The sequence below is a fragment of the Nicotiana tomentosiformis genome, chromosome 9 (assembly GCF_000390325.3).
Source record: "Nicotiana tomentosiformis chromosome 9, ASM39032v3, whole genome shotgun sequence".
NCBI classification, from domain to species: domain Eukaryota; kingdom Viridiplantae; phylum Streptophyta; class Magnoliopsida; order Solanales; family Solanaceae; genus Nicotiana; species Nicotiana tomentosiformis.
In genome coordinates, this window is record NC_090820.1 from 106,476,149 (window position 1) to 106,501,217 (window position 25,069).

Sequence of the window (25,069 nt, forward strand, 5' to 3'; positions counted from 1 at the left end):
GCTCAGGATTTCACATATGTAATTTAACTAATTAAAGTAGTAGTTATCACCACTTTTCACAATTACCAACCCATGCTCAAGGCTGAACTAATTATATACAGTTAGCTTTTACACGCCATATTAGTGTATAAACAGTAAATACAAAATTTTCACAAGCAACTCATCACTGCATTTCTTCATTCAATTTTACTAAAGAATCACTTTGCATCTTCACGTGGCTACCCCTTTAAAAAGAATTACACCAATGTGATGAAGACATTTCCTTTTCCATATAATCACAAGTGACCAGAATATACACTTCTGTGAAATGCTAAAGCACTCCCCCTCATTTTTCGATACCCTGCTGCATATATTGAATCAAATCATACCCAGCAGTTGTCCACTTGTTGTACGCATCACTACATGCACGAATCATGTAATTGGCTGCTTCACGTTCACTCATCTCGGGATGAAATCTCTTCCGAAGATTTCCTATGGGGTCACCCCTACTAAAGCAAGGCAATCCGCTATCTACCATCATCGAAACTGTATTGATTATCCCATCCATATAGCGACGTGCAGCAAGGTAACCCTTGGCACACAAGCTGGAAAACCAGTCCAACTTTAGCATAAGAAAAAAGATATTCATACATAAGAAGACAGTGCAATTCGCCCAAAAGAGATCACTTACCTTACAAATTGGTACCATGTCTCACTTTTCATTGCTCCAGATGGGTCAATTAATTGGGTCATCTCATGACTAAGCTTGAAGTGAGCACTTTCAAATCGCATATTTCTACCGGGAGAAATTTCCAGGATAAAACCAAAATCAATGTGGACAAGCCTACCAGCACTGCAGAACAATATAAAAAAGGAAATTCATCAGCAGATGAGTCAATATTACCCAACCAATATTGATAAGCTTTAAAAGATGAATATTTATTCCAGAATAATGTATTCGCTTCTTTGGTGTCCAAAAAGTATGTCCATTTTCATGAACTCTTCCACAAGAAAATCTGCACCGTCCACATGGAAACAACATTTTGAAAAGGAACGCACAGCTATGAAGTGAAGTTAATTCTCATTATTTGGTTCTTGGTCTGTTAAGAGTTAAGACTCATTTAAGACTGTTTTATTCAATAATCAAGCAGCGCTAGAAATACCATCTATAGTGTTAAATAAGTCTTAATAAACCAAAAGCCAAATGAGCTCGAATAATTAAGTCATTAGCAATTTAGATATATAGAATACAAGGCTAGTTGAGCTTGCCTCATGAACACAAATGTTTTGACTTTCTTTATTTTCTTAACGTGACCCTTCATACAAGGTATCCGAATCATATTCCGAAAAAACGAGTCCACTTTATGACAATTGACACATCATTGACATATAAGCAGGAAAGGCATGGTCATGACAAAATATTTTAAGAAAACACTTCCAAACACGTGAAACGGCAGGTGATCTCCCCTTAGTTCATGCACGTCAACTGTTAAAACAACTTAAAACATTTCCACCATGACATGACAATAGTTTAGAAGGTTTCCACATCTTAACACCAAACTTGAATTGGATAAAGTGTAATGTCACAAGCACTGCCACTAGGATACTTAACAATCGAAGAGTAAGGTGCCTACCTGTCAATCAGAAGGTTCCCATTGTGTCTATCCTTAGGTTGAAGCAACACGCTGGCAACTGCATAACCTGCACTGCTAATGATGAAGTTCTCACGAGCAGCTTCAAAACCGGGAGAGCCAACAGGCCCAAAGTCTTGTTGGAAAATTTCATATAGACCACCATCAGTCATCTCACCCACCTGACTTCTGCTCCGTGAGTTGGGTACAACCTGCAAAAGGACAGATGTAAAAAGATTTTGGAGGTAAAAAAAGCTATAAGACCACAAAATAATAAGGGGTCGTTTGGCTTAGATACAAGTTATACTGGGATTAGTAATATTGGGATTACTATTGCAGGGATTCATAATGCTATGATTAGTAGTGTAATGATTAGAAATGCAAGAATTGTAATGCACTTATTTCTTGTTGAATATTTAGTTTGATGTATTACAAATTAGAAATACAATGTATAATTGATCTATGTTTACTTCGTAAACAAAATTGAAATTTCTTTACTATGGCTTGTTTTCATCCTCATAAGTCTTTCTTTTTTCTTGTTTACTATGGTCATTTCTTCAGTAACTTTCTTTTTTTCTTTTTTTCTCTTTTTTTTTATTGGTTTTCAACACTGCTGTGACTATGCTTTTCTTGAGTCAATCGGAAACAACCTCTCTACCTTTACAAGGTAAGGGTAAGGTATGCGTAAACACTAACCCTCCCCAAACCCCACTTCTGGGATTACACTGGGTTTGTTTGTTTTTTTTTTTATTGGTTTTCCAGCTTCATGTCTTTTTTCCTCTCTGTAATCTGTTTCAGTTCATATCAGTTTCCGGGATAAATAAGCAGTTTCCAGATATTTCACATATAAAAACTTCATTATGAAAGCACAAGCATCCATGAAACTAGATGCAGATGTCATACAAGGATTCACCTCAATTATTCCTCTTTCTGGGCCAGTTGGGAGAACTCCATATGGATATAAATATAAATTAAGCCCAACAGCTTCAAATATATCTTTCAAAAGTGAAATGACTTGTAAAGCAAGAACATCTTGCCGACAATCATCTCCAACCTATGCCAAAGAAAAAACAAATTTAGCTACATGTAAAGTAGCATAAACAAGAAATGGGTCGTTAGCATACTGAATTATTTAAAGTGGCATCTAACAGCTTGAGTTTGTAGATGAGATAGGTTACACAATCTCATGATATCAAATCATACATAAATCATGGCTTCAAGTTTTAAAGCCAATCATCATTCAAATATATTTATGTATTTGGTCCAAGAAACGAAACAGATGAGCACGTGAAGAAGTGTTGTGGAACCTAAATAAATAAATAGAAATGTCTTCTCTAGGAGAGTGAAATTTTTTAAATGAGGTGATACACACACTTTGAGAAAACTTTTAGTGCTTAACAACAGAGATGTGAATACGAAATCTACATCATCTGAATAAGCTAGGGAATTAATTGCATAAAGTATTCACGATTACTGAGCCCATGTCAAGTTCATCTACTTACTGAGTTCAAAACTGAAAGCAATTAATGGCATAACTTCTAAGTTCTATTCCTTAAAACTGATATATCAGGTAAGATAAGAAAAGTACCTAATTTTCCAACTTCTCAAACAAAATCCAATGTCATTGTTCCCTTTGGAGTTGTTGCAAAACCGTTTTCAACTTCCCAAAAATGGAACATGTTACTCAATTTACTTTCTTACCATATATGCAAAAGTTCTATTAGACTTACCACAATACTTCCTAATAAACATCAGTGGTCTATTAGTCAGAGTAAACTATAAATACCACTGCTCCAATTAAACTTTGTTCTTTAATCCTTCAAAATTTGTCTGCTTTTCTCAAATAGAATATTTTTTTTTTTCAGAAACTACAAAACTTTTTTTTGAGAAGTTAAAAGAACTCTTTTGAATACATAACAGCAGAATCATAGCATCCATTTTTCGTATGATCAGAAACTTAACTTAGATAGCTGTAAATACAGAAGACATTGGCCCTAATCCTATTCAAACGTCTAATAGTACATTGATGCAGTCCACAAAACCCTCCAAGGAAACACAATTTAACAAAATTTTGGATCATGCTTCCCTCTAGTTCCTTCCAATTGTATGACTTTGACATAATTTAGTATTTGCATGTTTACTTTTTCATCTGTCAGATATGCAGTTTTTATTTCAGGATTTTCTACTGGAGCAGATTTTGTTGATATTGGCAGTATGGTAGCTACCACCTTAGTATAGTACACATTGAGTGCAAGAGCAAGCAACTATTTCTGGAAGATAATATATTTTTTAGTTTGTACGAGGCCGTCACCTACGAGTGAGCAGAAAAGAGAGGAGGAAAGAGGCCCTGATGAACCGTCATAATTAGTGAACAAGTGTATGCTTCGAGTCCGTCACAATTGGTGGTAAAGTTAAATTTCTGATTGTATAACAGAACCTTCTTGGAGTAAGACTAGGTTTTTGGGGTTCATAAAGATCATATATGCTTCAAGTCATCTGATTATGTTTCATTTGGATTTTATGTGAAGTTCCTTTTTTATGTTCTGAAGCATAGGGATCTCGGAGTGCTCCTAAAGGTTACCTCTTTCTCTTTGTGTTTCCCTTTCCTTCCTAAACTCATCGTTGTATCTTCTGGTTATTTTTTCCGTAAGTTCCTCTGTTCTAAAGACAACCATACAACCTATCCTTTCCCAAAACCTTTCTGAACCGCTGATTTTTCCAATTTCTCAATTCAAAAACTGCACAAAATCAAGGCCCAAAAACACCTCCATATCTATTTGGAGTTGATATTTTCATTGATTTAGTAAGAAGAAAACCGCACTTTAGGTAAAATTCTTGTTACTAATATTCCATGCCTGAATAGCCCCGGTTTTTCGCTTTTACCTCCAATGTGCCTAAGCCCGTCACCCATCCTAATACCCACTTAACGTAACAATTCCCTACCCTTCTTACCCGAACTGTGGGAATCCTATTCTTACATCAATACGGCATTCCATATGAGATGAAGAGATTTATATATTTCACACTCTAATAACCAGTCCGAGTTCTAAACTAAAAGTAAAAAGTCAAACTGAACATTAAACTCAAAATCGAGTAACTGCCTACTAATCAGTAGTTATGAGAAAGACTACATTCTCAACGAGGTTCATTCACTTTTTGATACTTCTGAAGCTAGTCAGTCAACCATCAAAGGGAACGAACTCAGAGAAGACTTTAAGAAGACAAAGAAATGCCTTTAAAGTTATATATTACTAGCTGCTAAACATAACGATCTGGTGCCGAAAAGTCGTGACAGGAATGCAAGACCACATGCAGATTTTCTTTTGTTTGAAATGAAAATATTCAAAATTCTAGAGGACAATTGAAGGAAAATACAGTTATATCCCCCATGCTTACCTTGAATATACAGGCTTGGGGTTTTATGTCATTTTGATCCCCATCTCGATCTGCCACGTTAAATGTGATCATAATAGGAACCTTGGCAGCTGATTGCAAGGGAATTCCACTATCAACCTGAATCCCTTTCACGATTTTATTAGGAGCCGTAGGTAGATAGAGATCATCTCCTTGCATCTCAATTTTCTCCAACTCCCTAGTTACTCAAAGTATGAAGTTTGTTTCAGGATATACAAATATCCAAAGGCACACAGCACTTATGTAAATATGCAATTTTTTTGTTGACAAGTAAAACAACTATACATTATTAAATCTTGGCGCACATTTTACATTACCTACGAATGCCAGCTCTTCGCTCCTCCTTGGGAAGTGGATAGAGTGCACCAGATATAGACGTGACCTTGTTAAAGAAATCAAACTCTCTCTGAAACACATCATGAGCCTTTTCATTGAACCCGTCAATTATCTGTTGCCTCACCAGAGGAAGTAGGGTAAAAAATGCAGCATGCTGAAGATAAAAACACATAGATATTTACAGTTATAAGGGGAAAATAGTACAAAATAAGAATAATAACTATTCCACCAAGTGTAGGTATGTGCAAGAAATTATGTTGTGGAACAGCTACAAGAAGTAAACGAATTATTGACTTCAAAAATGTGCTCATGTGTCAATACAAAAGGTGAGTTAGACAGAAAGCATATGAACTTAAAGGAAATGCACATCACATACCATGTGAAGGTTTGAGAGAGAGAGAATAGTAAAAGTGAATCACACAGAAAACAGATAAATGGATCTCCTTAACTGAAAAAAAAAGGATCTCCTTACAGATAAGGATGGTTATCCATGCAACAAAATAAAGATTGCATTGGGAAAAAAAACTGAGACAGTATAGTCGCAAAGAAAAGAACTCCCCCCCCCCCCAAAAAACCAAAGTTAAATTGGTTTGGAGGTATTACAGTGTTGGTCAATAGCTTTTTTATCTGAATTTTGAAATTTGCAGTTTCCAAACAAATCTCCTCGAAATAGAGTTTGTGCACGACATGCTTATGGAAAGAGGACCAGATAAGAGTGCTTAGAAAAAGGTGCATTAGATGGTATAATATCAAGAGGTATCAGTTGAATTTATCTACCATTGCAGAAGAATCTTTCCCTGACTCCAGCTCACAAGTCTCGCCCTGCAAGTGCTTTTCAGGTTAGTGGTTATAATAGAGAACCAAACCTATGTTCACCATAAAGCAAGAGGGAACATATTATTTTTATGCTACAAGGTAGTCATCTTAAAACTGAAAGAAAGCAAAAGCTTCCCACCTGCAGATTCCATATTAGAATATGGGCAAATATGTGACTCCTTTGAGTAGCTCGGAGCAAGTATCTTTCTACTAATTTCTGCATGGGTTAAAATCACATGATTAGCGTCAGTAAGATCTGTTATATGCAAGATGATAAAGTATCTTTTGCCATTGATGCACACAACAGATGGGCAGTTGAGACACAAGGAAATTATTATGAAAACTACTTCGAGATGAAAAGCCATTGTGACATCTACTAATTAATTCTGTTCATTTTGCCTACAGGTAAACAGAATCATTCACTCATATTTATGATACCCATAAAATTGTTGTTCATGAAAGAATAATAATATCTGTATACTGACAAGAATGCTAAATCCAAGTGTGAACTATGTAAAAACATTGAAGTAATGAATTAACTTCTGAGGGTACGTCTGTTAGACTTGCTGGCCAGATGATCAAAAGCCAAAAAACAAGTTCACATACAAAGTCCAGTAAAACACACCTCGCCATCATATCTCAGAGCCTGCACCAATTGGGGCATGAAGAAAGTTACTCTTTGAGGAGGATAAGATTCCAACACCCTTAGAACATAAGCCATGACGCGTGGATGACCCTTGTATGCTGGTGTGAGGAACTCTAGCGCCTGGGTAATTGAACAAGCAGCCCAGTGTGGCAATTGTTGTAAAAGAGTTGAATTTTCATCAATAGCTTTAGGTGTAACAAAGTATGGCAATGCTTCAGGTATGTGACGTATCTCCAATATATGCGACTGTAATAGAAGCAAGATAATCATTTACATCAAACATAAAGATTTTCAAGAAAGGAAAAAACAAAAATAAAAAAGATATAGTTCAACAAAATAACAGCTATAGAAGGAATTTCAAACACAGAGAATTCAAGAAAGGGAAAAAAGATATAGTTCGACAAAATGACAATAAAAAGATGAAGTCAAGTTTTTGGATACGAAGGACGACTATTAAGATTGTAAAACAGGCCAACTCCAGAAAAAGCTGACAAGTCAGGAGCAGTATATTAAGTCCTATTTCCTTGCATGCAAGACAAAATAAAATTTATCCGACCTTAAGATGCCATGGAAGATCACCAGAATCTCAAAAGAAACATAATGATTTGTGAGCAGATATATCTTCTGATCAGATATCCTTGTTTCTTACGTATATGCCTTTTCTTGGACTAGATTTTATTCATCAGAACCAAAAAAGCTACAGGGCCTAACACAATCTATATCTATATATTATTAAAAGGAGAGGAAAAAGCCCTCCCCTTAAGCCAAGTGGCAGCCTAGAAAAAAGACACATGGCATAATTAGTTAATAATTAGTTATCGGTTATTGTTTTGGAATTTAACTATCTATAAAATAATAAATAAAATATTTTATAATAAAAAACGAAAATTAAAAAAAAAATTATACATTCAAATTGGAGAGTAGTTTCAAGTTGGAGTTTTTAAATTATTTTAAAATAAAAAATTTAAATTACAAAAAATAAAAAACTGCCAATTCAAAATTTCTTTGTTTTTTTTAATAATTTTTGTTTTTCTTTTTTAAAATAAAAAGTTTATTTATTCAGAAAATATTATTGAGAATAATAGAATAAAATATAAAATATAAAAATATATATCTTCTATTATATTATAAAAAGAAAGTAGCATACAAAAATTTAAATAAAGTAATATGCTAATAAAAGTTTCTATTAATAATATAATAATACTAAATATTGGATAATATAATAAAGAAAAATACAAAACCAAAAAGTTATTCGATGCCTATATAAGTCTCTTTAACTTAATAGAGTTTTTATTCATTAAAATTCAGATAATATTATTGAGAACAATAGGATAAAATTTAAAATAAAAAAATATTTCAAGAGTAATAAAATATATATCTTATGTTATATTATAAAAAAAGTAGTAGACAAAAATATTAAACAAAGTAATATGGTAATAGAATTTTCTATTAACAATGCAATAATACTAAATATTGGATAATATAATAAAGAAAAATACAGAACAAAAAAGTTATTCGATGACTTTATAAGTCCCTTTAATTTAATAGAGATTTTATTCATTAAAATTCAGATAATATTATTGACAACAACAAAATAAAATTTAAAATAAAAAATATTTCAAGATTAATAAAATATATATCTTCTCTTATATTACAAAAAGAAAGCGAGTAGACAAAAATATTAAACAAAGTAATATGCTCATAAAAATTTCTATTAACAATGTAAAAATACTAAACATTGGATAATAGAATAAAGAAAAATATAGAACAAAAATATTATTCAATGACTATATAAGTACCTTTAATTTAATAGAGATTTTAGTATTGGGTATATCATATTGACAAATAAGATGACAATTGAAATTTATTAAAGCAATACGATCTAGTATGTTCAAACAAGTTCGATCACAATCTAAGAGGTTTGACTCTGACTTTGACAATTTAAAGTAATTAACCCATTGCAGTAAAAGAAATAATCATGGCAATGAGCAAACATTTAGTGAGACCACCCAAAACAAATATGTTTTCCATAAAATTCCATGCCTGAACTACCTAGGCAAAATAGATGCTAAGGCAATTGATGACAACTAAAGCCATTCGGACAAATTTGAGGAAACCTCTGGTCAACCCAAGCATACTGTTGGAAATAACCAGTTTTTTAATTCAAAATCTGCCAAAGAGTGTATTCGGACAAGGCCAAATTTTAAAGTTTCAAACTTAAATACTCACAATGGATCAATAATAAAATGAAAGTGACATCTGAAAGGATTGATTCTGAAAGCACAACATGACATCATTTTCAAGAATATGAGAAAATTTTGAATGGATTAAGTGAACTTAAGGACAATTGATTGGTTTTATACTGTACAAGAAAAAGATCTAGAAATACAGTGATTTATGCTGTCAAAATCACCACTTCTGTCATTCAAGGAATTAATGTTTTTAAAACCATGGATACTGTCTATATTAGTAGCTGAATTCTACCCAACTTTTTTTTTATAGGAAAATACTCCCTTTGTCCCATTTCATGTGACACACTTTTCTTTTTTTGCCACAGAGTAGTCGAAAAGCTCCAAATTCTTCTGGAGCTTTAAGCATAAAGTGCAATTAATTCTGGGCTTTAGTGTTGAAAAGCGCCGATGAAGAAAAATTTAAAAATAGAAATGTAATGCAAAAAATATAAACATAAAAAAAATTAAACAAAAAAGTGGAAAAACTATAATTAAGCTATATATACATTGTTGTGCCCTTACAGAGAACCCATTGGGCTTCACCGAGTTTCTAGGACTTAAGCGCGCTTTAAGCAAGCCTTTAACAACACTGTAGTCTATTCCAAAAAAGAATGAAAAATTTCAATATTTAGAAATATTATAACTTAAAACTTCTTCCACCCTTAATGACATGATTTTTAAGCCGCAGAAATTATAGCATGTTTTAGACCACAAGTTTCAAAAGTCTCTTTTTTAAACTCCATACTCAGTCGAACACCATCACATAAATTTGGATGGAGGGAGTATATTTTATTAGAAGAATAAGCCCTAAATAACACATTTAGACAAACCCAAAACTTAAGCAAAAGAAACTAGCTCTTAGCCTCTGAATTCAATTTCTTTCCCAATCTTTATTTTCCATTACCAAAGATATCAAGGCACACTAGGGATGGAACAGACGAGTTGCAAGCATATTCTATGGGATGCAACTTTCCCCACCTTTTTGGCCAAAAAGATGCCTTAACATCTAATTGGGTAGTGTTCCATACCAAAAGCAACTTTCTTCCATTTAAAGTGTCAACCCTCACTCAAACGGAAAGATATTAATATAGAATAAATCATAAAGGACATCTTTCTATTGCTGGTTAGAAAGTTTTGTTACCTACTTGAGAAACTGGTTATAATATGATGCACAAATACCCTTCTTTTTAGATGCTTTTGCATAAATATTTCAAGAAAATAAGCAAATAAAGTGACCTGCATCATCCTAAAGTCAACTTATCCCATTTCTGTTTCAAGTATTCCATGTTCTCTCGAGATATCTATCATTCAGGTACTTCAGGGTTTGATTAAAAAACTGGAGGATAAGAAAACTGGGAGGGAGAAACATACCTGCACCAATTGTGTTACTTCAGCCTTCAGATGATTATTTGTAGGAAACCTTGCAGCAAGACAAAAAGCTATACGGGGATCTGCAGAAAAGGCAGTTCGAGCAAAATCGACCCATTTCTCAGAGCTGATTTTAATACGTGAAGTGCTTTCCCTGATATTGGAAGAATTAATAACAATAATGACAACCCACAATAGAAGAGGAAGTTAATACAGGGACAAACACAATCAGCAATCATTGTGTATTACTTGGCAGTAGGTTGTGCCCAGACATCAAGCCTGTCAGCTTCATGCTGGCATAACATCAGAAGCAACTGCTTCCGCTTCTCCCTCCCAACAGCATAGCACTCCATTTGGCCCCAAACAGGATGGTGTTGATCTTTCTGCGAGCATCATTAAGTTAAAAAAAGAGCACAAGGACCATAAAAATTTGATTGCAGTTGAAGGAAAGAAACTGTTCTTATGACAAAAACTAAGGATATTTTTGGTACAAGTTGCTCGATGATGTAAGAAGCATGGTCTTCATCAACTTGTTTATGATTATCTCACCACATCATTCAAAGAGCTTCCATTTTCTAGTGCCCGCCCTTTGAAATCGAGTTGGGAAGTATCTAACTGCTCATTCAAAAGATGATGGACAAACATAGATACAGACTGCATTTCACTCAGCGCAAAGCTCTTATTCATGTCATACCACTCAGGTTGGTGAGCAAACCACCCCAATGAAGCCCTGAAAATGATGTTCCAAATGTTTAAATGAATCATCAGATCGACATAGTCCAAAAATTCCCAAGCCTGATGTAAACTTCCATAAACAAATAGAGAAATGTTTGTGCGCAACTCAATATCTACTAGAAAGATATTGGGGCCAAGAGGCAATGAGCAAGGACCTTCCACTACTCATTCCCCTGCCTCTATTAATACTGGTCCAATTAAATACAAGTCAAGTCTTTACCGATATATTCTGTCTTCTAGAAGCTGAAACCCAGCCATGACGTTTTGCAAACTACCCTGTAACTTGCATGAGCAAAACTTCAATCCAAGAAGCATGAGGGTGAAAAATGTGCCAGTAGCAGCTGGGTGGGAAGAAAAATTCCAAGGTAGTGTGATAGTTCCTTGCAACAACCGCCCTAAAAGTAAAAGCTGTGAAACACTACCATGTTGAACGACCTGCAAGGACAAGTTTTTCAAAAGGAAAAAAAACTTCAATTTACTATTTTATATACAGTTAAGACAATCAAAAGTCTGAAACAATGATTCAGGTAAGACATCAATTGAAAACTTCTAGCAACATTATCAAGCTTACTTAAAGACGGTGTTTTTCCCAAAATGGTTTATTATTTGTCTTTGTTAATGAATGGTTTAAACCATGTTTTCTTAGACAACTATTGACCCCCTGGAAAAAGGAGTGTCTCAAGAGGTCGAGCAAAAACTGAAAAGCTCGAAAGAGTAGAAAACGTCATCATCTCAGCTGTGATCAAGGTTAGCAAGGATTATAGTAGTTCTACTGCAGTACAACCACATTCCAACCAAGTCAAACAGAAAAAACATTCAACAAACCAAATACTCATCTAGATCGTAGTAATCTACATAGAAACAGCATAAGTGTAAGAAATTGGTGAGAAAGCGAGCTGAGAGCTGCTCTTGCAAGTGCAAGAGGATACTTGGTAAAAGTTATACCATAGCTAAATAGATAAAATAAGAGAAAAGCTAAAGACACAAAATCGTAAAATTGGTATCACCGTGGAAAATCCCATATATTTTAACTCGAAACTCAAAAGACAACTACTGAAGTACTTGATAAAGGAAGCAAAACATCATAATTATACAATTATCCAATTAATTTTCAAATAAGTGATGGGTTAAGTGTAATGTTACATCACCTCTAACATAACCACTTAGGGTGGACAATAGAGCAGTATGTGCTTGATCACTGCATTTATTCATAGGGAACAGCTAAGGAAGTTGAAAGCATTGAACACTGATAATCACCTCAAAACGATCAATAAAGAACCCAAGCCATAGTCTATGGGCCATTATTTGTTCAACGGGATCCTTTTCAGGCGGTGCTTCTGGCTCCCCAGGTCCCAGGTGAGGCCTTAACTTAGCAGCAGGTCCACAACACCTAACTTCAGATGTAAAAAGACCTCGCTTTGTGTCGACTGTCGACAACCATGCATCAACAAGCTCAGCAAGTACTAGAGAACACAATTGAGGAGCAGCTGAAACCAACCATGTCCAAATAAATACACCAGTCTCCATGGCATTGGATGTCAATATATGAGCTGGGCTCCAGCAAAGAAGACGTAAAAGTTTTGAAAAGCTTTCTACATTTGATTTAGAATCTGATCCCTGTGGACAACAGCAAATTCAGTAATATGTAAAGCGAAAAACAAAATTTAGGGGGGAAATAGACGTTTCATCTCAGCCTAAGGCCTTAGGAAAGCAAAGACTGCTTGAAACTAGAACTTGATTATACCAGATCTTAATTATACCAGATCAGAGAGTAGAAAAGCAGTTGCTTGAGAACAAGTTTCATGGAATGATGATTTATCTACTTCTCTCCCTCTTTCTGCATCATTAATAAATTCCTGGAGCAGTCGGACAAACTTTTTAAGTAAAACCTCAGAAAAGGACCCAGTTTTTGGCTGCAAATGTTCCACCATATCACCAGGACCTGAAGCTGGGAGATCAAGGCTACCAAAACTCGCATATAAACTTCTCATTCCAGCTATTTCACCAGCATGATTAGACTTCGCAGTTGCACTGATCATACAAGTACTGAGCACCTCGAAATTAAATGCCTCCCTCAATTTTAATTTTGCTCCAGATGCTGCAGCTGCTGCAGCCATAACAGCAGGAATATTTGCTGTTTTTGTTCCGGTCCAGTGGTCATTTTTACCAGTACCAATTTTTATTTCAGATAAGAGAGAAACAACTTCTTCTGTAGGCTGCGATTTTTGCCAAGCGTTTGCTTTACAAAGCTTTTCCTGAAGCACGGAAAGAAATTAGCTAATAGTATGTGCAATAAATAATATGAAATAGATTGCAAAGAAGGGAATAAGCCAGTAAAACATCAGTATGAACCACGGAAAATCAGATCTTTCGGCGAAAAGCTATCTAAGATTTTAAACTCTAGGTACCGAATAAGCTAAAATACAGTCTCCACATACGCGAGTTGAAAGAAGACAATGTTTTTACAATGTTAAGGACTAGTGACGCTTTTCCAACAAAATACATTTCCTCTACATGCATCATAGTGGAGAGAAAGACCTAAATGTTCATTTTGCACTCTAATAAAGTGCATTTATCCCTTAGCAAGAGAATATGCACAAGCGCCTGATCGTAGACTAATAAACATACTTGACATAAGAAACACGGAAGAAAAAGAGTTACACAACAATGTCATGAAGCTCGAAACTGACGGAATAACAAACCTGAAGAAGCCCCTGACTAGTACAAGGAGCCTGTGAAAGTGAAAGAATCATCCATTCGCGAACAGTCCTTTGGTACAAGGAGCGAATAGTAGCAATGCAAGCAAAATCATTGATTGCAGATGAAGGCAGATCATTGTGCACTGAAAATAATACTGAATCTAGACAAGAAGAGTTCCACAAAATCTGCAAGCCAGTAAATTACTCAAACTTAGCATCAAGCAATGGCAAAAGGCAAAGGTAACAAACTTTACACTTGGTACAAGCAGCAATAAAAGTCCACCTGAGGAAAACGATCTCTTAATTGATTCAACAAGTTAACTGAGATATCTCGTATATGCTCATTCCTTTGGGACAAACTTTTTAAAAGAAAACTGACATGGGTGGTCAATGTAGATTCCTTATAGTCTGCTCTTGATCTAGTCTCCTCCTGCAGCAACTTACAAGGATCATATGACCTTTATGTAAAAGAAAAAAAAGATAAGAAATGGAAAGGGAATGCAAAAGAAAAGGATCAGAAACTTATATTTGTTTAAAAAATATGATCACCTTTTAGCTTTTTCATTAATAAAAATACTCCCTCTGTCCCAATTTATATGATGGTGTTTGACTGGGCACGGAGTTTAAGACAGAAAGAAAAACTTTTGAAACTTTTGGTCTAAAACAAGCCAAGATACTTGTGTGGCTATAAATCATCTCATTAAGGGTAAAATAGGGAGTTTAAGTTAAGTTGTTACTAAATATAGAAAGGAGTCATTCGTTTTGGGACTGACAAAAAAGGAAAGAGTGTCACGTAAATTGGGACGGCGGGAGCAACTAAAAGGATATGTTAATGTTATATAGTATAAACATTGTTGATTCGATACTGTGATGAACTATGTCCATAACAGCAAGACAAGCCCAGCAGAGTTAAAATTACCAGCCATGCTACTGCTTTTTCAAAAGCACTGTGAACAATGGCTGTCAAGCACTGAGAGATAGCCGGTGTGAGGCCAGGAATTTTCAAGTATTCAAAGACACAGCTGAAGGCACTTCTAGAAGCTGTTGAACTAGGGCCCACATTGAGGATCCCAGCATTGCTACTAAACCGTGTTATCTCCAAACATGCTACTGCAAGTAGATAAGTTGACTTGATACCTGTAGAGGACAAAAAAAGTATCTATAAGGCCTAAAAAACATTGCAATCATCACTTTTATCTAAGCAAAGAATATCTCCCAAACAATTGAAGTCATTAATAACTTGGTTTCCTTCTCAAACTGAACATGAAAAACTCTACAAACCGGAAATTGCCCTCATTGCTGAAAGTTCCATACACCCTCTTAAAGCAGCAGAAAGAGCAGTTCTTTGGCTAACGGCACCTTTCTCATTGCCACCACCACGCCGACTACCTTTAAGAAGAGCACTTAGTTCCAACTCATCTTCAAGCCACTTCATGGAGCTCACAACCTGGTAAACAGCACATTCCAGACCCTTAGAAAAAAATTAAGTTAAACAACAACTATGCCTCAATGACAAACTCGTTTGGGTCGGCTATATGAATCCTCCTGACCCTCCTCTCCATTTAAACTCATCTCGGGCCAACATTAAACCAAGTAAAAATAAAAGTAAAAAAATACTAATGGTAACAATAGTGATATATAGCTCAAGCTCTGCATGTCGCCAGAGCTTCGTCTTAACTAATTGGAAAACAACTTACGAGTCCCTTCGGGAACATCTGATTAAAAAAGGAAAACAACTTACCTAATGCTAAACTTCTATATATTTACAGTATTAGTAATTATTTCTCAAAAAGTATTGGTAAACGTGAGAATTATATTCAACTAGCTTAAGCAATTATTTATTAACCTTAATTTTGTTCTTTTTGCAGTTTAGACAATATCACAGTATTTTAACTGAATTACCTAATCATATGTTACCATCTCCTCAATGAATTTTGGCCGACTTACGCAAATATCCCTTTTTAGGTCACTGTTTAGATTTTGTCCCTATTTGAAAAAGCTATGCAAATATAGACTTTGAAAAACTATCCCTTCCGGGCAACGTTAAACTCAAGTCAAATGTTTGCTCATATAACTTTAAGTTTGCTCATAAAACATTACACTGTAGTCTAGCGTTTGTAAAAATTTATAAGATTTAGACTACCGTTTAATATTTTCTCATAAAATTTTCAGTTTTCTAAAATAGGATCTTTAGACCGTGGTCTAAAAGATCCATCATTTACAAGAGAAATAAAAAACGGCCATTTACCAAGTTGATATAAAATGGGACAATTGACAAAAATTTCAGATGAATTTTAAGCTTTATTATTTCTCTGGTTAGTGATTACTGTATTATTCATATTAATCACCTTATTAAAAAGATATGTGTGTATCAGTTAAAACAGTTATTTTTTTATATAACAAATCAATCAAACACTTATTCTGGTTAATCAGAAAATGTTATCATAACGTTAAGAGGCGGATAGAATAATTTGTTTTCCATTTTTAAAAAACATATAGTATTTTTTTCATGTAACTTTAATTATATAACTCGACTACATTTCTCTATAATATTTATATAATTTAAAAAAAAATTCTCTTCATTAATATAAAGGACACGCGCGATGCGCGTATCCTAAGACTAATGTGTGTGTGTGAGTGTGTGTGTGTGTGTGTGTGTGTATATTAGAATTTCTCTCTATTTTTACTAGCATATACAAGACCTACACAGGTATTTCCAACTAGTATCACCTATATAGATGTATATCTTTTGCTAAACCTGCAGGAATTCCAAAATATTCAGTTAAATGAATAACATTATTTCATGAAACAAGAAATATTACATGATTCAAGATGAAAATAAATGACACACTGATGGGCCTGTCAATTTTGTAATTTGATTTATGCGTAGGATAAACAATATTCTCTTGATTAAGTAGAAGTAAGATGTAATATGTGAACAGCGAGTTTAGACCCATAAGAAGAACAAAGGTTAAATGAGATTGGATGGAATTGCGGTGCCTATATGCAGACAATTCAGATGTTTAAACTTAGTGTTCTAGAAGAATTGCATAATAGGTAAAGATGTGGTACATAAAACTAGAATAGGAATGGTTCAAATTGAGGACTGTATTCAATAGGAAGATACCTAACAAAGCAAAAGGTAACTTCTATAAAAGTTAAAACAGTTGTGAAACGGTAACGTTAAACAAAAATGAATATTAGGTAGAAATGCAGATGTTAAGATCTTTACCTGATCCTAATATTAAACAAATGCAGATGTTAAGATGGGCATACGGTCATACAAAACTAAATAAGATTAGAAATGATCATATAAGACAGAGGTTGTAAGTAACACAAATAGAAGATAAAATGAGAGAAAGTCATCTGAAATGGCTTGACTATGTCCTATGTAGACCCCAAATCTGCCAGGCCTAAGCATGACATTATGACGATTGAATGTACTAAAAAGAGACAATTTAAAATCATGTGGAGATACATTTTCTCAAACGATCTACAATATACCAGAATCAAACCTAACTTAGCTAAGAACTAACACCTTAGAAGCAAGGGATACTACCATACCAACAGGTTGAGATTTATGCTTAATTGTTATTGTTGTTACACCTGCACTAGGTTTGGTAGGACAAGTGTGAGATTTAAGGAATTCTCACTTTAAAAAACATTTAAGTTGCCCAAACAGATAAATATTCACCGATATAGGAATAAATTACCCGAAAAAAACAAAATGGATACAAAGGATTAAATAGTCAAGCTCAACTAGTTTTGGATTCAGGTGTGGTATTGTTGTTCATGTTGCCATAATGTAGGTTTTTTCCCAAAATGAACCTCATCTTAGTTGAGGAAGACGCAGAAAAAACAAGATATTAGAGCTATATGAGCAAGAGGGAATGAACAGAAAAACAGCTTATTAAGTTGGGATGAAAATTCAGTAAGTGGCACACTTGACTTGGGATCGCACTTACACGTGCAACATCTTAAACATTAAATCCAAGATGTGTCTCAAGATTGATTGCAACACAGCGCAGAAAATATCAAATATCAACATAAGAACTAAGTATTCTTGGAGAAGATGATCACAAATATTGCTCAGAGGCTGAACTTCTAAATTAGAACCGAACTTACAAGTGGTGGGGTTCCTTGAGAAATGCGTTGGACAGCAGAGGACCAAACAGCACTCCACATGTATGGATCACTCACTGCTTGAAGGGCAATCGCTCCAGTGCTGCCAACACTGTTTAGAGTAGTTGATACTGACTTTGTCATGCCATGATGGTCCTGTAATGGAGGAGCTAACCCAAAGAGAGAGACATAGAACCACAAGTTTCTAAACAACTTCAAAAGTGAAGGTTCAACGTCTACAGTAGGATCAGAATCTGAACATATCTCAGCCACGGCAGGAAGGAGAGGACCAAGAAAATCTGCTCCACACCTGCAAAATACAATGTCCCTGAGTTTCTCCAGAAGCAGTCAAGTAAAGCACATTTTCAGGCAACATTAAGAAGGCCTACTTTATTGACTCTGTAGCCAAGCCCACATCTGAGCACAGGGATAGCAAACGATGACGGTAGTCAGTACGCAACTTAGGAGTAGTCAAGGATTTGGCAATCAGAAGAAATCCTGTTGGAAGTGTCTAGAATGGGATTGAACATGTGACCAGTCGGTCAATAAGAAATTCTCAGGGATTATTAAATTCTATAATATGATAAAACCACCATGAGCGCACCTCAATACGTTCTGTTGTGGCTTCTAGAGCTGTGGTCTTACTTTCAGTTGAGCCAACAGCAGCAAGCTTACTTAAGTAACTCCTTGTCATCAGAACAACAGCTTCATGGTAGGACTTCTCTAAACCTAAACTCGCCAGGCGAGCAACAGCATCAAGAAGCTGTAGCAGCTCAACAAAAACAAGTTGAAAGACTCAGAGAGTGATTCAATTAGCTCACTTCACAGAGTAAAGGGTTTCATAACTTGAGTAAATGAAGCAAAGATACAAGTGCAGTTTCTGATGAAAAGAGAGTTTCATACTCGGAGTCTCAATAAGCCTGGTACTGATGCATCACCCTCCTCTAAACTTTCAATGAAGAAAGGCAATATCACAGCCACAACTTCAGGCCTCTTAATTGAAAATTTGAGATCAGCTAGTAACCTTATAAAGTTCAACTGCAGGAAAGGAGCTGCCTGCTTTTCTTTCTCTACCTGGAAATGTAAGTATTTGCAGATAATATTAACAAAAAGAAGACATAAAGAAACACTAAAAGAATTAAGCAATATGTCCCTTTCGAGAAATGCAAATACAAATTAGCCTCTTAGGTGGCCTGCTACCAAATCTGTAAGACATCCCCACCTTGGAATAAACATATAAGATTCTACTTTGTCACAGGCCAATCAGAAAGATGCTTGTTTATTGGCACAAGTATGCATTAGCCAATGAAACAGTGAATTTTAAACCTCTACTTGCAGAAGCTTAGGTAATTTCAAACCTCTAATTGAGTTATAGGTATTTCAAGCAAAGTCTAAAGCAAAACAAAAGCTCACAGATATAATCTTGAACAAACAAAATTTATAAATTGTTACCTTTCCAGAATAGTGGATAAAAGCTTGAATAACCAGTAAGGAAGCTAGACTCTACTGGAGAATATAAACAGAGAGTGAGATGGATGAATTTAATTTACATTAACTGTAAGATCACGAACTGTAGAAGTAGACAAACATTATTCCAAAATTGACTTACATTCAATGACATTATGGCTGATTTAATTTTAAAACGAATCAGCATAACCCCTTATCCAATTACAAGCAAAAGGGCCTTCATGACTCCAAGGTATCAATGTGAAAAAGTGGACAGAAAACTATCAACTTGGAAAAGACAGCTTTGTAGAAGGTGAGCGGTATAATCAACAGTCTAAATGATCTTCAAACATACATAATGTTTGAAGAAATTAAAAATGTGGTAGAAAGCTCTGTATACCATTTCTAAGCAATATCTAGCAACTCCAGAAAACTGATAGGGTTTAGTACCTCTTGATTTTTTTTAATCGGTGTTTAGTACCTCTTGATTCATCAAGAAACATCCATTTTCCTTCCACTAGTAAATTATTAACGCATATGAGTTATTCAAAATGCTAGTTAAATGCAAGATAAAACTAACCTCTTCCTTGTAACGATTCCTTTCAAGAATGCTTGCAATAAAAGTATATACAGAAAATTGATTCTTGTACAATCCAAACTGAATTATCTCACAACTTGTCTTCAACACGCTTTCAAACATGGCCCCCCTTTTGCTGTCCCAGGTGTCTGACTGTGGTGAAAAAATCCAAATCAACAAGTTATGCTAGATTCTGCAATCACGACTGAACCATTAAGTGTGACCTAAAGCAACGAAACTCGTACCTGAGCACATGTGTCCAGCACAAGAGGCTTAAACCGAACGAGCAGAAATTCAAGCATCTGACCATCACGAGCAACAGCAGCACGGGAAATTCCAGAAAGCAAGGAGCTGAATAGCTCTTCACATGCCCTCAACTTCCGCCATGCAGAGCGTAAACATGCCTCTGCAGCGCCTATCAACAACTCAAGAGCTCCACGCAACAAACTTTTTGATGATTTTCCATCCAAATCAAGGGATCCAAGAATTTTAATCTGCAACCAGGCTGCCGCTTGATAAGCAGAAAGCTTGGCATTGATCCTAACTTTCAGTGACTGCCCTTGTTCCAACCAGTCATGCTTACTTTTCTGTCAGTCAACCAAGTAAAGAAAATAAACTGTAACAGAATAAGCTGCAATGTAACAATATCAATGCATGTAACAGAATAAGCTGCAACCATAGTAACATGCAACTTCTAACTAAAGTGATAAAGTACCACGCATAATTTAACAGAATAAACATCAAGATCATGAATTTGTTACCTTTAAGAATGCTACCATTGAGTGAAACTGTTGCTGTACAATAAATCTGACATTTTCCAATAGACTGTTACCGATGGAGGATTTATCCAGTACATTTCCTATCACCTTCAGTGCCATTTCTCGTCTCTCAATGCTATCTACAGCCTCCTCAACAACTTCATCACTATCCCCACTGCTTCTACCATCACCTACGCTCGTAGATGAACTATCAGAGGATGATCCCGGACTCGTAGATGAACAATCAGAGGATGATCCCGGAGAGCTAGGAAACTGCTCAAGCATGCCCAAAACTAACTTGTTGGCATCGGAAGGAACAACAGGTGGACAGTTACAACAAAATGCTTTCAAAATCGCCTTTTTAATCCCCAAATCCTCATTCTCATTGCCTATAGCTGAGATCATAATATCCCCCGTGAATTTAGCCACGTCAACAGAAAATTCTGGACATAATTTGCATGCTGTACAAATATATTCAAAGAAATCAACGAAAAAGGAATCAATTGAGTCGTTTGTAAAAGATTGTGGCCAAAAGGACCGGTTGAAATACGAAGGAATTGAACGATAAAAATCGAGGACGAGTGCTTTAGGCGTTTCATCTGAATAGTTCGGGCATTTTGAGAGGAATCGTGCAACAGCGAGTATGGCATTGAGTTGAGACCTTGAAACCCTAACCCTAAGTGATGATGATTCTAGGATTTCTGCTGCTGATGGACATCTGCTGCATATCCAAGTTAATTTATCCCCCAATTGAGCTGGGTTTTCTGCAATCAAATCACATAATTCGATCATAGAGTCCATTCTAGTTCTAGAAATAGACAGCAAAAAAGTCTCAAGCAATTTGTAATGTGAAACTGTTTGTTAAGAGAGGATAATATAGAGGAGAAGTGAAGGTGGCGGATTGGCGCAATTCGTGATAATAGAGGAGAATCGAATGTAACGCGCTGTATTTTCTTCTTTATCAGTTGAGGGTGGTGTCAGCGTCACTAATTTGAACTTGAGAATCCTCTTCCCACTTAAATAGGGTGCTTGTTTTAGGATTTGACTTGCTTTAGGACTCGGGTTTAAAAAGGCGGGATGCATCGATTTTGTGCCGGTCAAAATAGGTTAGTCAATAATTTGACCCGTCCAAAAGTTACTTCGGTTAACATACGTTGGATCAATATGAATTAAAATTTAGGTTGTTTAATAATTCAACCCGCTCAACTCATATTAAGCTTTAATTAAAATGTGTTGTTTTCTTATAAATTTTATAATTACTAAATAAGATTTTTTTTTCCTTTTGTTATGATCATACATAACATATCAAATAAAAAAAATTATTTTTAAGATATTTTGATAAAGATACTTACGGATCAATTTGGGCTAAAAATTAGCCCAACTTAAATGGGTTGTGTCAAGATGGACTAAGTTCAATAAATGAGCGGGTCAAAAACCAGCTCAATCTTGGACGGGTTGGGCTGGTCATTTGGGCTTGGACCAAATTTGACAACCCTACTTTAGGATTATAAATAGGGATTTTTTCATTCCTATACACTATATGAAACTTTATTCCCAAAAATGTCCATGTTTACTTAATTACTCGGCCTAAACACGTTTTGTCTACAAATTATATACATTTATTTAAATTATAATCCTTTCTGCAGTAGCCTTCCTATTTTAGAGGGGGGATTTTGGGATCGCATAGGATTCTTCCGAGAATTTTACGACGCAATCATCGCAATTGAATTAAGCCTGTTATTACGCCGATTTTCTCAGTTTATCATCGCTAATACTCTAGTTTTCTCTATCTGTTTTCACAACCATAAGCGAAGGTTTTGAAAAAGAAAATTGCAAAAAATTATCTACAATTGTATTGAATTCCACAGACATAATGTCAAAAATAGCTATTATGCCCCAGCTAAATGGTAATTGGGATAGCATTGAGAGATACAAAAATTTTAATGTTGACGGAATTGTAGTCAGCGATGATTCAAATTATAGTTGGGCTAAACAAAAGCTTAGGAATGTATCTGCTATGTATAACCGTGCGTGATTTTGATTTGAAATTTAGTATCTCTAATTCGAACACAATTGCAGGTTTGCTTTGTTATTTTAGTGGTGATATTTTTTTATATTTCATGTGTTCTACAATTTTTCTAAAATATAGCTACAAAAATACTACATAACAAGTGTAGTTCAAATGTTATGAATATTGAAGTATTGAATTTCACGTGTTCTACAATTTTACTACAAACTATCTACAATGTATGTTTGAACTGTAGTTAGCTTTAATTGAGTGCGGGTTCACCTGGAACACTGAAGTTGATTGATATGCCAACATCTCCGACGATAGTGGAATATGAAAGTATCATCATAAAAGAACATACGTCAAATGTTATTGAAGTAGGCCAAGTCTACAAAGACAAGCAAACAATTGTCAGTGCAATGAAGCACTGTTCTGTCATGAACAAGTTTTAATTTAGGGTGAAAAGGTCTAGTGCAAGAAGGTAGGAACAGTTCAATTGTCAACATCATATTTTTGTTTAATTTGTAGTTTCTTTGTATTTTTTTTTATAGTTTGTAATATCAGTGTATACAAATTGTATATAATTTGTAGTTTTTTTTGTATATAAATTGTTAAATATAAGATTTATATGGTTAAACAACCTATTATTTTGTAGCTACATCTTTCATAACATTCTTTAAATTATTTTTATTCTGTAGCTACTGCCTGGCATGTGTTGGGGACAATTGTACATGGCACTTCAAGTCCACCAGCATAAATGATTCAGCATTGTTCAAGGTTCAAAAATTCAACAGCTTGCACACATGATCTTTGATGGACAATACATACATACACTGCAAACATACTGCCACGGTAGTTGGTGGCATGGTTATACCAAAATATGCTGATCCTAAGATAATTTACACACCAAAAGACATTCAAACTAATATGTTGTCGGAACACGGTGTGAATTTAACATACATACAATCTTGGAGAGCAAAGGAAAAGGCTTCGAAATTTTTGAGAGGTCATTCTGCTAATTCCTACAGTTTCTTGCCAAGTTATTTGTATATTCTGGAGAAGACTTATCCGGGGCCGGTAGTTAAATTGCAGAAGACTGACGATGACTGTTTCTTGTACGCATTTGTTGCGCTTAGTACGTCCATCAAGGGTTGAGAGTATTGTAGGCCAGTTATAGTAGTTGATGGGACCTTTTTGAAGTCGGCATATAGGGGAATAATGTTAACAGCTAGCACAATGGATGTAGCAGGTATTGTAGATTAATTGTAGAAATATTGTTGTAAATTTGTTTTTTTAGTATGTATTCTTTTTTCATCTCCAGTTTTATTATGGAAATTGAATTTCTTTTTTTCACCAGTGATAGGTAGCATATTACCACTAGCATACGCTGTTGTCGATTCAGAAAACGATGCATCATGGAAGTGGTTGTTTGAGCAATTCAAACATGCGTATAGTGAAAACCCAAATATGTGTGTTGTTTCGGATCAGAATGAGAGTATCTTGAAGGAAACATTTATTGTTTATACCGACATGTCAAATTATGCTTGCATGTGGCATATTTGGACAAATATAAGGTCAAAATTCCAAAAGGGCCATCTAAAGTTAAGTGAATTGTACTTTGCCACGGCAAGATCATACACGCTTGATGAATTTAATGAAAGAATGTCAAAGATTGAAGAGATCGACACGCGTGTTAAAGCATACCTATACGATATTGGCTATGACAAATGGTTTCGGGTACATGCTACGGTGAACAGAATGTGGACGATGATATCAAACATTGCAGAGTCATTGAATGCGGTAACAAAAGATGCCAAAGAGCTGCCCATAGTAGAACTATTAGAATACATAAGGACTCTTCCTGAACGTTGGACTAATGAAAAGTTATTGAAAGCAAAGGGTACATTTACATACCTTGGTAAAAAAATACAACAAAGAGTTGGAGGACAACATGACATTATCGCAGAAGATGAGAGCAAGCTATATCCAGTAACATCAGATCAATGATTCCATCAAAACTAAATATATATTGTTAATTGTAGATAAAGTGTTGTATAATTGTAGTTATTTTGTATATGTTTCCGATAACTTGTTGTGTGTTAGTAATGAAATTGTAGGTGAGGGCTTCAATATATCACATCCATACAGTGATAGATGGTATGAAGCACTTTATTGTTTGTCTTCAAAATAAGAGATGTAGTTGTGGACAATTCCAGCTTGATGAACTTCCTTGTGCACATGCTTTGGCGGCTTTGAGGCACAAGAATGAGTCTTATGAAAACTATTGTTCTCCTTATTAGACG

General features: G+C 35.1%; 2 protein-coding genes across 4 annotated transcripts; one reads left to right on the top strand and one right to left on the bottom strand.

Moving 5' to 3' along the window:
• Positions 1–53: 53 nt before the first annotated feature.
• On the bottom strand, positions 54–21,771 carry LOC104099078 (phosphatidylinositol 4-kinase alpha 1). 3 transcript variants are annotated; one of them, XM_009605974.4, is made up of 26 exons: positions 20,762–21,768; positions 20,246–20,587; positions 20,004–20,153; positions 18,881–19,051; positions 18,582–18,740; positions 18,367–18,488; positions 17,981–18,287; positions 15,137–15,302; positions 14,775–14,992; positions 14,139–14,285; positions 13,859–14,041; positions 12,917–13,411; positions 12,414–12,773; positions 11,377–11,591; positions 10,971–11,151; positions 10,671–10,804; positions 10,425–10,575; positions 6,802–7,068; positions 6,316–6,393; positions 6,138–6,182; positions 5,342–5,514; positions 5,007–5,202; positions 2,524–2,664; positions 1,614–1,822; positions 671–832; positions 54–584 (listed from the first exon to the last, which is right to left on the bottom strand). In XM_009605974.4, the coding sequence occupies exons 1-26, from the start codon at positions 21,557–21,559 to the stop codon at positions 326–328; spliced, it is 5,829 nt and encodes a 1,942-aa protein (XP_009604269.1). In that variant the 5' UTR covers positions 21,560–21,768; the 3' UTR covers positions 54–325. The 3 variants fall into 3 exon arrangements, 2 of the variants coding, with proteins under 2 accessions (XP_009604269.1, XP_033512749.1); XR_011411071.1 differs by lacking the exons at positions 54–584; positions 671–832; positions 1,614–1,822 and having other exon boundaries at positions 2,538–2,664; positions 5,007–5,123; positions 20,762–21,771; XM_033656858.2 differs by lacking the exons at positions 54–584; positions 671–832; positions 1,614–1,822; positions 5,007–5,202 and having other exon boundaries at positions 2,538–2,664; positions 20,762–21,771.
• A 2,213-nt stretch (positions 21,772–23,984) lies between these two features.
• LOC104099080 (uncharacterized) lies at positions 23,985–24,773 on the top strand. The gene is made up of 2 exons (XM_009605977.1): positions 23,985–24,015; positions 24,124–24,773. Exons 1-2 carry the CDS (start codon positions 23,985–23,987, stop codon positions 24,771–24,773), a joined length of 681 nt encoding a protein of 226 aa, XP_009604272.1.
• Positions 24,774–25,069: the final 296 nt, after the last annotated feature.

Coding starts and splice junctions, on each gene's coding strand:
- LOC104099078 (XM_009605974.4), bottom strand. CDS start 21,559: ATGGACTCTATGATCGAATTATGTGATTTGATTGCAGAAAACCCAGCT. Junction 11,592..12,413: donor TCTTTATTGATCGTTTTGAG/GTGATTATCAGT, acceptor TTGTCCTTGCAG/GTCGTTCAACATGGTAGTGT. Junction 833..1,613: donor GGGAACCTTCTGATTGACAG/GTAGGCACCTTA, acceptor ATTGTTCTGCAG/TGCTGGTAGGCTTGTCCACA.
- LOC104099080 (XM_009605977.1), top strand. CDS start 23,985: ATGTTAACAGCTAGCACAATGGATGTAGCAG. Junction 24,016..24,123: donor TAGCACAATGGATGTAGCAG/GTATTGTAGATT, acceptor TTTTTTCACCAG/TGATAGGTAGCATATTACCA.